Consider the following 16,605-nt stretch of genomic DNA (forward strand, 5'->3'; position numbering starts at 1 on the left):
GATTCCGTAATTCCATGATTCACATGTGTCCTGGAATGTCCCTCCTAAAATTTCACACAGAGGCCAAGGTCTGTTGGAGGTAACTGAAACATTGCTGAAATGTCTCATTACAGTTGTGAGGCATTTGAAAGCAAATATGAAACTAGGTAAGTAAGGAATGTGTTTTCTCTCATCATAATATGTGTGCACAGAGAGACAGTAAAATGTCCTTTTTTCTGTTGATCAGGCAGTGCCTCTGAGCTTAAAACTACAAAGAGTTAACTGGTTTATAAACATGGGAAGGTGCTGCCTGGCCCATCTCCACTGCTGCTTTACTCTGCCACTGCCGAGCTCCGAAGGGTCCCGTTACTGCAGAATGAAAAACTTCTGGGACATTTTTAAATGCACTGAGCCTTGTGTCCTTGCACATCTTAGTCTCACCAGAAGCGTTCTGGATACCTGTTTGGATCAATGCCCTTCAGGAATCTGAGTGAAAACATTCCCACTGTTGGCTCTGCTAAATTAAGCAGAAGAAAATGACTGTGATCTACCTGACTGCCTTTAAAATACGACTCCCATGGACTTCTTGCAGCGATTACCCTGTTGCACCAAACCATCTGTGATTCTCTCTAAAGATTGAATCAAAGAGTCTGCAGTGTTTGGAAGTGTAGAGTGCTCCCAGCCTTAGCAGCCTCAGCACCCTGCCCACCCAAGTGACGACTTGCAAAAAAGCTCAGTAGCTCCCATTTTGTGGCTAATAGGAGCCTGGTTCTTCAGGACTTTCTTTGGCAATTTCCTTGGATAGATAAAGCAAGAAAAGTTGGTTTTATTTGTTTATATTCTGAGGTCTGGTGACCTGATTCTCAGTTTCACCAGTGAAGAATTCCCTGGCCTCACATTTCTTGCATGAAGAGGAGAGAAACACTTCCAGGAGTGACTGTGATGATCTTTTTCTTGCTATTCTGGCGTCAGTTACTGTATTCCATTCTGATCTAATTTGTGGCATTTCCTCCTTATATTTGTTGTTTCATGTTATATATTTAAATATGAAGTATCCCTAATCTAGAAAATATGTTCTACAGTTCTGAGCACATTTATACAAAGGCTAATACTTATGCTCTAATTTGAAAAACATGAGTCAAACCCCAAAATTAAAAGGAATAACTGCCTTAAACTTATTTAAGGTAATGGCATACTTTCAGGAAAAACAAGAACATATTCATTTTTATACCAAGTCAAATGTACCCTGGAAGAAGATCTGGATATTAATGTTCACTTATTTTAGTAATGGTGCTATATGGTAACTTAAACAGGATGAGGTAATCAATCTTTATATGGTTATGTAAATAAAGCAAACTACTTAATTTGTTTTAAGTTACAAAGATATGGACTTGTAACAGGAATTGAGTGCATTTGTGAATATATGTAACAAACATATCACTACCAACACCAAATTACATCTCAATCAATGTTAAAAGGCATCTGACATTTCCCTTTGATTTATGGATTAACCTTTACAGTTAATACAGTCTAGCATTTATTGTTTTCATCAGTTTGTGGTTTGGTAGCAACCCCACAGTTCATTGCAGGGAATTGACTAAATTAATAGCTTTTCCCACCATGATCAAACAGCTAATGAAAAAGGTCTATTTTGCACAGCTGGTGGATGCTAATATTTAAACAAATAAAACAAACCTTTATGAAGGACAAATGAGTCTTGGGTCCCGATGCTGCTAGTCAAGTTATTTATCTCAGGAAACCAAGGTGCACCTATTGACTGGGGTCAAACCTGGCTAAAAGGTAATGTATTAAACCCAAAGTGACGTGAAAGTCCCAAAGTGGCAGCCAGAGGAATAAATTTTATTTCAGGATCAATTTGCAGGCAAAAAAATAGAAAGTTTGCACTCCTCATTGTCTGAGATGTTCTCTCTTTGGAGAGAGAATATAAAATACTGGGAAAAAAATGTACAGGTACCTTTGCCAAGTCCTGCTCCCATTCATACTGTTCAGATGCTGAGGGATTATGTATTAGAATGACAAAGCATTAAGCAATTATCTGCACCACTTTGTGGAAATAATTCAAATACAAAAGAGTTTTCTTGAATAAAGCATAAGACTGCCTTAAAATAACCCCTGAATTACTCTAATGGAGGACTAATTATTTTAACGAGAAAAACATTATGCAACTTAAACATATTTTAGTGATGACAAGTCAGTTTACTGGGGACTTTTCATTTCAAGCATCATTTTACATACATTTAATCAACAGGAAATTCCCATTAACTTTTGTACTGCAAGCAGAAGGAGATTAGCACCTGGCTAAGCATAACACAGTCTGGCTCCACATAAGCCATGGAGAAGGTGGGATAGGCTTGACCAATTGCCAGATACACTCATCTTCCACTTCTACACGATGAAAGATGGACCAAGACTAACAGCTTTGAGAAAATCAACATAAAATTGACAGGTTACCTTTGTACAACTCTTCTAAACTTGTCTTATTTTTAACCCTAACCTTAACTCTAATGCTAACCCCAACCCTAAACCTAGGCACCTCATGGTAGCAGCGAAATTTCCACTCTCTCCCATTTGGAGGGAGAAAAAGTTCAGTAAGAAAAGTCACTTTCATAGTATTTTGGCACATCTGCTTCCTCACTCTCTTAAATATTCATTTTTCTTAAGCTTCACAGAAGGTTTCCGAGCCTTAAGAGTCAGGGTTCATTAGAGCTAAGCTTTTGTTTGAATTACAAACATCTGGCATTGCAAAGAAATAGAAAGTCCTAGGCTGCATCCTTCTTACTGTTTATAGTGGCCCCAACAGATGCTGCCTTACACCTTCAGCAGCAGTTGCAGGTGGAGGATGTCTGTAATTACAGTGCAGATTTATCTGTTTTATCCATGCTCACAGGTAGTTTTTGCCGTGGCTTAGTCGTACGTGCAAAGTCCCAGGGGCTTCTGAAGGACAGAGGAGGGCAGAGCTCATTAGGAAAAGATTTTTTTTTTTTTCTCTCAGAAAAAAACCCAGCAACCCAAACAACTTTGCCACTTCTGCTGAACTTTTCCTCTGAAAAGGTTGGCCTGTCAGGAAGCCACGATCCATGACAATCCACTTTTTCTCGGTCCCTGCGTAACGGATGGCCATGGATCATTACTTCAGGATGGCACCAAGGCTGAGTTTGCAGCAAATGTAATGAGCTGAGTTGGCCTGGGAAACTTCTCTGAAGGCAAAATCAAAGCTATCTTCTTGTTGAGCCTGTGTAAGTGTGATACTGCATTCTACCCCTATTTGGAATAGGGTTGGGAATATCACCAGAAGAGCAAAGCTGGATTCTCCAGGAGATTTTGCATCCAGGAAGCATTCATTATGGAAAAATTATTTTAAGCTCCTGAATGGATTCCTTGGATATGAACAAATATCTTGGCATTATAGAGATCCTGTGAAGAAAGTGGTTCAATAACTCTCTGCAATACCATTGTTGCCAGTGCCAGAGATTCCTCTTGAAATTACAGGTGCTCTGCTCAATTTTACTGCCAGTAGAAGGTTTTTTGTGGGTATTTTTTTGAAAGAAAAGGCTGTAAAATGCTTTGACCTGCTGTAATGGCACAATGTTTGCTGAAGCAGGTGGCAGGGCGAGTTAATATGTCATGGAAAGTTTCTTTCATTTAGCTGGAGACATGGGTTTGCTTTAACTCAGCTTGAAAACAAGGAACAAGAAGATTATTTTTTAAAAGTAACAACATTTCCAAGCCTTGCAACCTGATCCCAGTTCTCTTTACACTTTTTTATGTTTCTTAAACTTCCTGCTCCTGGAGTCACATGAGAGTCAGAGAGCTGAGTTTACACTTTCAGGCACAACTCAGCCCTGTGCAAAACTGATCTGTGGCAACTGGTCAGGGGGAGGATGGACAAAATGTTCAAGCAATAGAGAAGATTAAAGCAGAGACAGGAAAGGTGACAGCAAATGAAGAGAATGTAGACGGTCAATAACACCAGCTTGCTGATATGGCATGTTTCTAACAAAATGCCTTGCAAAGGTGAATTCTCTCTGCTGCTTTGGGGAGACACAGAGATATAAAATGACTTGCCCCAAGGCGTTGCCCGTGTTGAGGCAAAATAGACAATCTCTGAGGCCACAAGGTTTTCTATTTAGGCTATTCCAGAGAAAAGGATGAAATATAGAAACAAACAAAAATGTTTTCTTGGCTGTGATTTAAAAAAGTAAAATAGAATTTCCTGTTCTGTTGAACAACTGCATTATAATCAGAGTATGGTTAAATCTAATATAGGAGCCCATGTGCCACCACCAGCAATACTTCTTTTGCAACTGCCTCCAGCTATTGCTACTAGTAGTTCTGATTGCAATTTCCTTGTACTGTATGTCAATATTACTGGGTCACAAGCGAGGAAACAGGAAGCCTGATAATCAATGTCAGTAGCTGTACAGTCATTTAGCTGCTGAGTTTGGTGGTTGGAAAAATTTTGGACTTTAGCTCCAGTAATTGCAACCCTGAATTAAGGCAGAGATATCAATTTCATATGTGCTGTGCACATGCCCACATGGCTGTAGAGCCAGGACACAGAAAACTCACTTGCTAATAGGAATGTTCCTTACAGGAGAAGAATTTCAGTTGGGTTTGGAGCTCAAGTACTGTCTTTGCTTTCCAAATTCAGCCTCTGCTTTTGTTATGGTATAAGTGATTCAGATTCAGGCAGGTTTAGAAGTAAAGAAAAAAGTTCCTACACATACAAATATATTAATTTTTCTCTCTATCTGCTGTTGAGTAGCAAGCTACAGCTTTGTGATGCTGCAGCCCAGACCTGACAGGGGGATTCATTTTTACTTAGAAAATATCCACTAAATAAGAACTGAGCCTCCTCTGAAAAAAACATCTGTCAGACAAGGAGTGTTTCAGGTGGGAGTGCTTTGTTACAGAACCTCCTCTGGCAGTGGGTGGACATGCTGGTGGCACCCAGCAAAGGCTCAGACTGTGCACGGGCTGTTCAGCACATGGGCAGCAGATGTCTCATGAGAAGATCCTACTCTGTTTTCAACCAGGCAAAATTTTGCTAAAATTTTTCTCTGAGAATCTCAGACCCAGGCATGAATTAGGTGGGGGTCTTCAGAGATGAGGTAGTCTGCTCCTTCATGTCTTCACTGGATTCCTTCTGCTGTCACCTGAAGTGAGGGGACAGGGGAGAGAACAGGGTGCTGGGAGGTGCCTGTGTCCCAGGTTGCAGAGATTGTCCCAAGTGCCTTAATAAAACAACACAGGAGACCATGCCTGTGGAAAATATGTGTTTCCAATCCCAGATACGAGGTTCCCTTGAAGGCAAGTGGGACCTTTTCTATAAAATACTTTGTCAAGGTAAGTGTGTATCAGCAGAGGATAGATACTTTGACATCAGTCTTTCCAGCTGAGGCTGGAAATCAGGCAGCTTCCCCCAGCAGTCTTATGCCCTTGGGGGCTCCTTTTCTTCCCACTGTAGCTTCCCTGACTTCAGCTTTACTCCAGCTGCTCCCCATAGCACAGGTGAGGACCAGCCCGTGCAAGAAGGACCAAATCAGGCCCCCCCTCCTCTCTCTGCCTGACCCACCCCTCCTGGTCTGCCATGGGAACAGCCTGCTCCTGCCTTTGGGTCGTTTTTCCTCTGGTTGATATGAAATCTGTCTTCTCCCACCCCCAGCAAACCTGTCTGGAAGTGCACTCCTGGCTGTGTGCTCTCCACCCGGGCTGGGCTTGTCTCGGTTTCATGCACTGGGAAGCAGAAAGAGCCAAGCTTCCCCTTGATTTCAGGATCAGAAACTAAAACGGATTAAAATGTTGCTGCTTGAATTTTAAAATGTTGTTTTCATGACATGATTATGTGACCTACCTTTGTTTATTATAAATCTAATACCACAAGTTACAGTTCAATGAATTCACATTTTATTTGAAATTTTTGTCTGAAGTAGCCTAAAGCTCTTCAAGAAACAATTGCACAAAACCATATGAGAGCTGCTAATTTATAATCTGCAGCATCACAGCACAACTGGCTTTTCATTTGGTTAAAAGGAAATGGTTACTTAGAACAACAAAGCAAACCATGTGTCCATAGTTTATATTAAATGCCCCTGGTATTTATTAGGGATACACAATGTATCATCTTGAGAATATTTATTTATTGCTGTAATTTCAACAACAGCAAAACAAAATAGAAAGTAACACAGTGTCATCCCTTTGCCAAACTGTAGCAGATCTTGGGACAGTTTCTTGTTGAAAGAAAATCTGAGATCCCAAGTCTGGATATTAGCTTAGTGTGTACACCAGCCCCGGAGCAGAGGTGCTCTCAAAGAACATACAAACATCTTTGCACCAGGAATCTCACCCCAGATGCCAACATCTGGTTCTGCTGTGTTCAGCCCTTGGGCTTTGGGGAACTTATCCCCTATTTGGACACATTTCCCATTGAATTCAGGAAGTATTTTGTCTGTCGGAAAGACAGAGCCAAAGAAACCTGTGGAAACAAGCTGCTATTTTGTCTTGAGAAGACACCAAGTAACTGCTAGAAGGTATTTAATTTTCTCTGCAGTCCACATGGCCTTTAATCTGATTAATCTCAGGTCCTGGCAATAGAAGATGAAGTTTTGATCCTTTGAACCCAGTGGCAAAACTCTCATTCATTTCATGAGAGTCAGGATTCAAGCCATGTAGCCAGTCCCAGATGCTTCAATGCAGAAAAATGTTATGGGCTGATTAGTGCTGAAGTGCCTCCCAGGGTTTGATAATTGCTCATATAGCTCTCAGCCTCTGAAAAGCTTGAGACAGATTAATCATGAAACACAGCTCATTGCACCTGTTATTTTCCACATTCACTTTTATGGAAAGTGCTGCTTCTTTTCCCCAGTCTCAGAGAGGCCATGCTGGAAGGAGGGGATGGCAGCAGAGGATGCTGGGTGCAGTCAATACCAGCACAGTGTAAAGCCTCAAGGCAAAGAGAGGAAGATGGGGAGCAATTTTGTTGTAGGAATAAATATCTGTGGCATGAATTCTCCGAAAGAATTTTCAGCTAGAGCAGATCTTGCCTGGGACAGATGGCTAATGGTCAGCGGAGCCTTTGGGCCCAAGAGGGAAGTTGATTCTATCCTATTTTTTTTCCTGGACAAGGAAAACATGACAGTGTTTCATCATTAGCAGCTATGGAAACTGCAGCTTCAGGGGACAGTTGGATCCACATAGATGGGGCTGTAAGGCCAGTGCTAGTGCTGACAAAAGGTTTTACTGACTGTGGGACAGAGTGGTGTTCTTTAGCTGTGCAAATTTCAGGAAGCCGAGGTTTTGGTTGGTTTTTTTTTTTTTTTTTTTTTTAGTTAGAACCACTGATATCAGCATGAAAACTGAACAAACTTCCAAGCCTATTAATTCTTCATCATGCCTCTAATAAAGGCATAAGAGGGAGCAGCTTTTGTGAGAACAGTTAGTCTGTGTAGCTGTAGCATAAGAGAGCTGCCCTGAGCTGCACCACAAGGGCTGACAATTCAAAGAGCACTTCTGTATCTTATCTTCAACTTGCTCAAAGCAACACAAGACAGTATGTGCCCAATGTAAATGCTGATTATGGGGACCAGTGGCTCAATTTTGCAGTGCAAAATTTTTTCTGAAATACTCTGGCAGAACAACCACCCCCAAAAGATGAAAGGGTGCTCCTATTGCTGTCCTAGCAGGGTTCACTGCAACCCCTGCTACAGAGTGACAATGAACACACAGAGAAAAGCCCACAACAAAAAGAAACTTGGTTGGACTCACTGCAACTTCTAATTTTCTTCTCTGTCAGTGCTCTGCAAGTGCTATTTTCAGTTTCATAGTTATGGTGAGAAACGTGGTGTATTTTGATTCCTAATTTAGCTTGTTTATCCTGAGAGATTCCAGAATCTTCATTTGAAAGATAAATTCAAACCTTCTTTTTCCTTTGCAGCACACATTCCATAACAAAAACATTGCATGCCATACTTCATTACAGGGCTTGGAAGACCTTCATGACCATAAATTTAGGAACTTGTGGAACACAATGGACTTTAGGATGGAAACAAGCCAGCTGGCCTATCTGGTCAGGTCCATCCCTTCTGTTTGAATTAACAGCTGGATTTCACAGTGGGAGAAATCCGGCAGTTCTTTCTCAGGCAAAATTCTCACAGTTGGATTTGCCTCCAACCGCTGTAGCTAGGGTGGGAGGGAGCACAACTCACTTTGTTATTTTATGTTAGCTCTCCGGGTAAAAAAATTCCAGTTCAAGTTCCATAGGAATTGGACCTACCCTGTTCTTTAATTTAATGACCCTAAGTGCAAAAAGAAAGACATATCCATTAAAACAGACACAGAGGGCATGTACTAGGTTCTTTGTGCAGTGCACATGGTACCCATGTTCTGGAGAAAGCAATTAGAAGCTGGATGCTGAGGCAAAATAAAGAGGCAGGACCATTTGTTGCTCTGAGAATTCCATCTGGGAGATGAGGTGCTGGCACAGGTTGGCAGAGTGTGTGAGTAAAGATGTTGAGTATAATATGCAAAGGTCCGTTTCACACGTGCTACTTCAATTCCAAAGGTAATTAGACCAAAGTTAATGGATTTGCAAGGATTTACATCCACACAGCGGGGAGGAGAACATACCCCAGAGAAGACAAAGAGGGGAGAGGCCAGCTGGAATGAACAGTGCAGGATTTCCATGTCTTGACTTCGGGATCTGGTCACAGAGAGGGATTTGTGTTACACTGCCAGAGCTGAAGGTTAAAGCCCTGTCTGCTCAGGGGCATGTGGATGAGGTTCCTTCTTTTCCATGAGCTTGAGTGTGGTGGGACACAGGCAATTGCTGCCCTGGATTTACAGTACAGAGACTTGACACACAACCCCAAGGGCCCTTGTGCTGTTCCATTAGCAGAGTCCCAACCAGCTCTGTATGACTGGAAGATATATAGCAGAGCTTGTTTTCCCCAAGGCTTGTCCCTCCAAACCCCTTTCCCTCCTCTCAGTGTGTCCTCTCTGTTGGTAGAGAGTGGAAAGGACACATAAGATTTGGACCTGGACAGTCAAGTGGTACTTTCTGTGACCAGAAAAGAGTGTAAAATCTTGATTTGATTTTGAGGGAGCAAGGGAGCTGAGGACCAACCTGCTGCATGGCTGAGGAAGGTTGTGGCAGCTCAGGCAATGAAATGGAACACAACAAAGCACAGGCATGGGGACAACCACCTCTCCAATGTGGCTTGACCTTCAAATGCTCCTTGAGCACAGTTTCTCTTTATACGAGAAGTTAATGGGTCTCAACTAAGAAGATCTATCTTCTTGGCAGAAAAATAGGGGAACTTGGCTTTACTGACAAAGAAAAGGTTTGTTTTCAGCCATCCTAATCTGCATTAATGCTCCCATAATGCAGTAGGAGGTTCTGCTGAGGGACAGGTCCCTGTAAGTGAGGTCAACTACTGGCCTACCTTGGGGGTTATCTGGCCTCTTTTCACTGTTTGTGTGAAAGAAAAAGTGCTGCATCCTTCTCCAAGTACTTTGAATTTCATTCTGAGGCTGATCATCATTTTGTTGTTCAAAAACCACTTCTCTGACACCAATGGCAAAAGCCTAAGAAATTAAATCATTAGGGGTGAAATTGCTGCATAATAACCTAGTGTGGCTCCATCAAAATATTTATTTTATCACGGGAAGCCTTCCTTTAAAAGGATAAACAAACAACCCCCCTCCAGGGTCCCTCAGTGATGCCAAGCCTTGCCTCTCCCCAGAAAGAAACCTTTCATCTTTCCTTTGCAAAGGTATTTATGATCCTAAAGGGAGAGGTCAAAAGGCCCCACCATGCCCCCAGCCCAGCAGGGAGGAGCTGCTCTCCCTCTCCTCCTCCTGCCTCATCCCAGCCCTGGGACAGTTGGTGTCAGCCCCCAAGTGAAGCAGCTCTTTTGGGTTCAGAAAATCCATGGCTCATTCTGGGTCTGTCTCCGCAGGCAGGAAGACCCCTTGAGATTGAGGAATTGAGGCAAACACCAAAACCTTTCCTCACTTTGGCTGCTGTGCCCAGCCTGCCCAGCCTGCTGATGTTCTCGGTGGGTACAGAGCCCTGCCCTGCTCTGCTCAGCCGTGGCTTCAGCTCAGCTTTTAACCCGAGTGCCAAACCAGCTACATTGGGAGAACATTCCCCTGCTCTAACACAGGGCAAAGAGGGAAGTTCCTGTGAGATTTTTTTTTCTTTCACTATGGCTTTATGTAAAAGTGGCTGACAGGCTGTGATGGAGCTGAAGAAATAGCTCTGGACTCAGAGTGCAGGGATAAAAGAAAGAAAAGAAAGAAACCCAGACTTTTTCCCCCTCTTCCCTGAGAAAAAGTAATTTACGTAAATTTATCCACGACCAGCACACGGCAATAGCTCACAACTTTGTTAATGGAAACCTGGTGATCCATAACACTTGTGTGGGAGACATTTGCTCGGGGGTAATACAATATTAATGTTAATATCAATGATCGATCAGAGGATTTGCAAGAAAGGCATAAAGTATTTAATTATAATTACATTGGGAATGGCTTTGTAATGGCTACGACATTTGAATAAGGTCACATCTAGCCCTCACCCCTGTTATGTTGTTCTATATTAAATGCCATTCACTTTAGGAGCTGGAAACCTTTCTGGAGTTGTCAGAATATAATATACTGGGTAAATTGAAATATGTCCCTTCATTTTTTGAAATATGATTGATATCCTTTGCAAAACAAATGTTAACACCTATTTGTACACAAATTTGTTTGATTATATGTTAGGGAAACTCAAGTATGACAGTCTCTCCTAGCAGGCACTTTACTGTGAGCAAAGGACATGGCTATTTGTGAATATTAATTCATCTCACTGAAAATGGTTTCGGATCTCTGCTGTAAATCCACTTGGGTGTATTTCTGCCTTTCCTAATATATTAATCCTACATTGCTTAGTAGCCATAACTGTATCTCCACTGGTCTCAGCAGCCCACTGGCTATGGTGATGCTTAGGAGGAACTTTTGCTGTCATTGGGGTGCCTTTTGCTAACAGCACTAACCAAGCACACATAGTAACAACCATAACTGCACATTTCACAGCAGAAAATATGTATTTCAAGTACAGTGCAGGATGTGTACTAGAACTATCAGCCCAACAGCAGCATTGCCATGTTTAAAACAATCAGGAAAATCATCTGGGTATAAAGCACGAATATACAGCTGTAGGCAGGGTCCTGGAGGGGCACACGTACCAACCCACACGTGAGGACATGCACACACTGGAGCACTAAATGAGAACATGCTCTTCCCACACCTATTTACTACTGAGCATAAATACTAAAGGAGCAAATTCTCGTCCCTCTTCAAATGAGAATCCATATGTCCCGTCACCCTGGAGGTTTTCTTCTTTTTCTAACATCAGTGTAAACAGCAGATCAATCAGGTCTAATGAGACAAATTTTGCTTTCAGATAATCGCCCAGAATAACCACTGATTCAGAGAGAACTGAAAGCTCCCATTTGAAGGTGGAATTTAGTCTCAAGAAATCATCCCTTCAAAGTTTGGAAGACATGCAGTGATGTAACTGATATGATTTTCCATTTTCTCTTTTCTGAAGAAGAAGCAAAGACTTTTTGCATGCTGTGCAAATGCCTGAAGATAACAAGTTTTACAGTTTTCCAAAAAATGAGCTTTTATTACCAATCAGTGTGAAATACCACTGATGGTAAATTTTAAGTATATGGCAGGAGTTTCAGCATCATGACAACATACATCATGCATTTTTACAACATATAAGTGCAGTGATATTGCTCCCTTTCTCAATAACAATATATAAGAATATATAGTATAAATGTACAGTATATATTAGACACAATGTAAAATAACTTAGTGAAATGTCAAAGCTTCTGCATAAAAATTCAAGTCATGCCTGAGCATACCTCTAGCACAATTTTGCTGAATCTTATCTTATATACCTTCATTTATCTTTAGTTCATGTTGCAAAGATAATTTTTTCTCTCTGTATTTAATTGCTTAAAACCATCAGAATCTTTGTCTTTTTTTTTTCTTTTATCTGCAGTAGGGGAAGACTACAGTAGCCAAGTTAAAGCCAAGATTTTGTGGAGCCTTTACTAAGACTGTCATTAGGTTCTGGGAAGCAGTTCATTGGGAACAAGTTGTATAAAAGTAAGTTCCTAAATGCTCATTACAGTTCATCATTGTCCATCAGGTTCTGTTCCAATATCTCCCACTGCATGTAAAGGGTAATGAAACAGCTTTCTTAGAAATGGAGCTCATGAGCTAACATTGATATCTGGAAATTATAAATCTCACCAGCTTTGCTGAAATCATATCAAGCACCACTTTGGTAATTGCTTGCAAGAAGGATCAGTAAAAATCTATTTAATAGGAATATTCACCTTGTCTCAAAGCAGGTAGGTGGAATTTTAGCTTTGCTCAACACTGGATACAGCTTCATGCAAAGCTGGGTCTCCCTTCACACTTGCTAACTGAAATATGGTCAAGGACTTTTCTGCAGCAGGAAGATTTCTGGTAGTACAAGGGGACAGAGGGGCTTTTTTTTTTTTTAACCAAGGCATTAAGAGGCTCTATGCCTCTGTCACATTACCTGTCAAAGTCTACCAGAGTTCAGCAGACTTGCAATTAGCTCTCTTGGAATTATTTTGAATAAAACTCCACTTCAACAATTTAAACAATTCTGCCCTGAACAGAAACGAAAATATATTTTAAACACTTATTAATAACTACATTTTCTAATGAATTATGAATTAAATCTGCAAAACAGTTTGAAACATGATGTCAAAAGAAAAAATAAGGGAAGACAGAGTGATTTTCAGTGATTCCTTTTAAGAAAACAAATTACCACCCCCCGCATTCCCAGTCAGTGTAAGTCGACAGAATTACACGATTTTAGATCAGCTTAAGTTCTGACCTATATACTTCAGTGGAGTTAATCCTAATTTCTACCACTGAGAGTGGGATCAAATTCACTTTGTCTTTAATAAAGCAAGGGGTGATAAGCAAGTCTCTTTGTCGGATTCTGCTCGAGAAAGGAAATTCTTTGTCGTGTTAAATGATGCCCAAGACAGTTTAGAAAATAAAGCTGGAATTTCGTAAATTTCAATGTAGTGAAAACCAATATTTGTAACTGTTATTTATGCTTTAATCTTAGCAAAGTTCTTTGGGTACAGACAGAGCATCAGCTGGTGAGTCAGTAACCCTTTGTGAGTACTGCTCAGGAGGAAACCGAGGAGGCAGGCGGCTCATTTGCAGTGACACGAGGCTGCTGAACAAACTGTGACTCGGACTTTGTTACCACGAATAAATAACATCACATTGTCCAGAACTGGAGATTAATATGCTGAGCCTCCAGTAGATGATATTTATTTTCTTGCATGTTATACTGAGATCTCAGGACAGGCAAAGGGTCAGGGGCTGAAAGGATGTAATCGATGCTAAACTTAATTTCAGAATCCGATTTTGCTAAGGAGGAATTGTTTAGGCTCTGCCTGTTGGTCATGCTGTTTGGAGCAAACCCACAAGGCTCCAGAAGTTTTGGACCTGATTCAATTCTTTCATATTTACTTTCAGAAGAGGAAATGTTGTTCAAAGCAGAGTCCATAGAAGAGATATTGGGGGATGAAGGACTTTTCACTCTGTTTGGTCTCTGCTCCTTATGTTCCCTTTTCATGTTCCTCCTCCTCCGTCTTCGCCTGTAATTCCCATTTTCAAAGAGATCCAGCATGGATTCGCATCCTGTTGCAAAGCTCCAATAGTTTCCTTTCCCCTTCTCATTCCCTTCTGTTCTGGGAACCTGTATTTATTTAAAGGCAGTTCAGTATTTGTATGTGTTACAGATGCTGCTGCTTAGCATCTGCATTCATTTACATTCAAGAACGGTGTAAACACATATGACAAGATTTTAAGCCTATTCTCTGTCATTATACAAGTAAGATGTAAACTCCATCCTCCTCAATTTGTTATCTTTTAGCACACATCAGACAAGGATATACTCCTTATCTCAGGAACTGACAACTCAGAGAGATTTTAAGTGATTTGCAGCTCAGCTGTTTGTTTTCCTCCTTTCTTAAAGCATGAGATTATTGCTGCATGTATTTTTTAGCCATGCACAGAGTGTATGTAAATACACAGTTACTGATCTTACCTTTACAAAACAACTGTTAAGTGATAAGTTATGTCGGATGGAGTTCTGCCAGGCTCTTTGATTTGATCTGTAGTAAGGAAATTTCTTCATTATAAAGTCATAAATGCCAGAGAGGGTGACTTTATTTGAAGGACTTTGCTGGATGGCCATTGCAATTAAGGCAATGTAGCTGAAAAAAGGAAAACTTGCTGTTACACCATTGCCCTACTCACAGACTCAGTTTTTAGGACCGCATGGATACATGTGTGCCTATATCTTCCTTCCAAAAGTTCTCCCAGTGGATCTGCACCCTGACCTCAGATGTCCCAGGGAGAAGCCCTGAGCATGGTCACTGCCTGTCCTCCACGAGACCCCAGGTGACACAGAGGTGTTACTGCCAGGCACTTGAATCCCAGCCAGGCTGTCTGCAAGGGGCAGTGCAAGGGGCTCAGATACAGAAGGACTGCAGAAAGATCACACACCTCTCAAGCTCCATCTGAAAAGTTTCCCTGAGAAGGAAGGCTGCAGGGAGACAGACCAGGTTCGGAGGCACTGTCACTGGAGACCTTCCCTGCTTGTAGAAAGGACCTTGGATGTCCCCGTGAACATCTATACTGCGCCTCTTCCCACCAAATTGGGATTACTGCAACTGATTCACCCGTTGGCACGTTGCACATTAATTCCCCTTCTCCCAGGGGTCCTGGAGGTTGGAGATAGTCTGAGATCTGGAGGCTCAAGGGCATGTCAGAGTTGCTGTGAGCCCTCACGGGAGGAAACAAATCATGAACACCTCGAATGTGGAGAGGGGGGAAATCTGCCCGCTGTGATGCCTGTACCAGGACCAGACCCACTGCACACACCTGAGGAGAGGTCCCACGATCCCCTGAGAGCTGTGATCCCACCATCCCAGAGCTCAGAAACCTCCCCAGAGATAGGAGGACTTGGAAAAACTTCATCTTACCTGTACGCCGGTCTGGTGAATTTTTTCTCTTCGTCAGAACTACAGGTAGGATAATCATCCCCATCATAATTAAAGCAGTTATAGGGGTACTGCGTGTTGTCAAACATCGTCCTGCTCCTTGCTCAGCTCCTGTGGTGGAGTGAGAGAGATGGAGCGATGTTTCTCAGAGCTTGGACTCCCTCCTCCCTTCTTCCCTCCCCTCTGTCTGTCTCGTTCCCTCTCTCCCCCCTCCTCACACTCCCTCTCCTCTGTGCACACACACACACTCACTCTGTGATGGGGTGGGGATTGTTTTTGCAATTCTCGCGTCCCAGACAACACGTCTGTTAGCATATTATTATTTTTTTTTTTTTTGGGGGGGGGAGGGTGTTGTTATTGTTGCTCTTGCTGTCGCCTCCAAGGGGGTGGCACAGCCGGGTGGCACAGCCGGACGGCTGGCGGCTGATGGAGCCGGTGAATTGGGGGTGAACCTTTGAACCGGGGAGTGCAGCGCCGGTAGCTCCGCTCAGCTCGCTGGGTGGTCCAGGCTGGAGAGGGGCCAGCGCTCCCACCCCCCTCCCCCGCCACATCCACAACGTGACAAAAGCAAACAGTATGATGTTAATAAATCATGCTTCAAGGTCTCTACTTGGAAATTAAACTTTGAGAACAGAGTGCAGCTCCCCCTCAGCGCCCGAGTCCTCCCCCTCCGTATTTTTCTCTCCCCAGCAAAGCAGGGTGGCTTTTTTATTTATTTATTTTTAAAAAACCCGACGTACAATAAACAGACGTTCCAGGCAGTAATGCATGCTTGTCCTGATCTGCAATCTATAATACAGTATAATGGACATAAATTATATTTCCATGACTAAAGAAAAATCTGTATGTTCAAAGAAAGTAGAACAGAGGGATATGAGGGACTACTGTCAAGCGGGAAAGTAAAAGGAAAATAGCTGTAGGCAGGAGAGCTGCCTGTGTGGGCTTTGATCTGAAGGATGAATTAGACTAATAGCCCTGTGTGTTGGCATCCAATACTGTAACAATTTAATAGTTTTTCAATGCTTTGGAGTGTTTTCCAACAAGTGATGTAAACCAAAGGCATCACGCACCATTTCAGGGGGGACTTAAAAGGTGTGTGCCACATGATAATTAAATTATTTGAAGACAGCTCTGTCCCAGGAACTAGCCCCAGGAGGAAATGGGTATTGGAAAAGAAAAAGCAAATTGGTGTGCAGAGAGTGTCCCTGGATGGAAATATAAAAGCAGAACCACTAGCATTGCAACTTTTGTTTTCTATAGCATCTGTCATACAAAGTATGTCCCCTTTTGGAGTTAAAGGATACAATTAAGGGACAGTTCATCTGAGTGACAAAGAGTGCTTTAAAATTATGCTTAGGTTGCTCCTAGAGTTCTGACAAAGGTGGGCATAAGAAGGCTTTTCCTGTGGAATAGAACAAGACATTATAGGAGGGCATAGAGGGAAATACATGGCAGGAAAAAAAAACATATACAAGAGCTGTTTTCT

The 16,605-nt window shown here is 42.1% G+C and overlaps 1 protein-coding gene across 2 annotated transcripts; it reads right to left on the reverse strand.

The window, feature by feature from the left end:
* Window positions 1–11,671: 11,671 nt before the first annotated feature.
* Window positions 11,672–15,646, reverse strand: FOXL3 (forkhead box L3). Of its 2 annotated transcripts, XM_051799230.1 has the most exons (4): window positions 15,372–15,646; window positions 15,102–15,230; window positions 14,162–14,330; window positions 11,672–13,810 (listed from the first exon to the last, which is right to left on the reverse strand). In XM_051799230.1, exons 2-4 carry the CDS (start codon window positions 15,206–15,208, stop codon window positions 13,328–13,330), a joined length of 759 nt encoding a protein of 252 aa, XP_051655190.1. In that variant the 5' UTR covers window positions 15,209–15,230; window positions 15,372–15,646; the 3' UTR covers window positions 11,672–13,327. The 2 variants fall into 2 exon arrangements, with proteins under 2 accessions (XP_051655190.1, XP_051654333.1); XM_051798373.1 differs by lacking the exon at window positions 15,372–15,646 and having other exon boundaries at window positions 15,102–15,305.
* Between the last annotated feature and the right edge of the window lie 959 nt (window positions 15,647–16,605).

Source organism: Manacus candei, unplaced genomic scaffold (genome assembly GCF_025592945.1).
Source record: "Manacus candei isolate 608988 ecotype Guabito, Panama unplaced genomic scaffold, ASM2559294v1 h1tg000002l, whole genome shotgun sequence".
Taxonomy (NCBI): Eukaryota; Metazoa; Chordata; class Aves; order Passeriformes; family Pipridae; genus Manacus; species Manacus candei.

Bases quoted from the DNA above. Each gene is read 5' to 3' on its own strand.
- FOXL3 (XM_051799230.1), bottom strand. From the start codon at position 15,208: ATGTTTGACAACACGCAGTACCCCTATAACTGCTTTAATTATGATGGG. The intron at 14,331-15,101 runs GTAAGATGAAGT...TCCTTTTTTCAG, and splicing joins TTCACCAGACCGGCGTACAG to CTACATTGCCTTAATTGCAA. The intron at 13,811-14,161 runs GTAAGATCAGTA...AAATAAATACAG, and splicing joins TTAACAGTTGTTTTGTAAAG to GTTCCCAGAACAGAAGGGAA.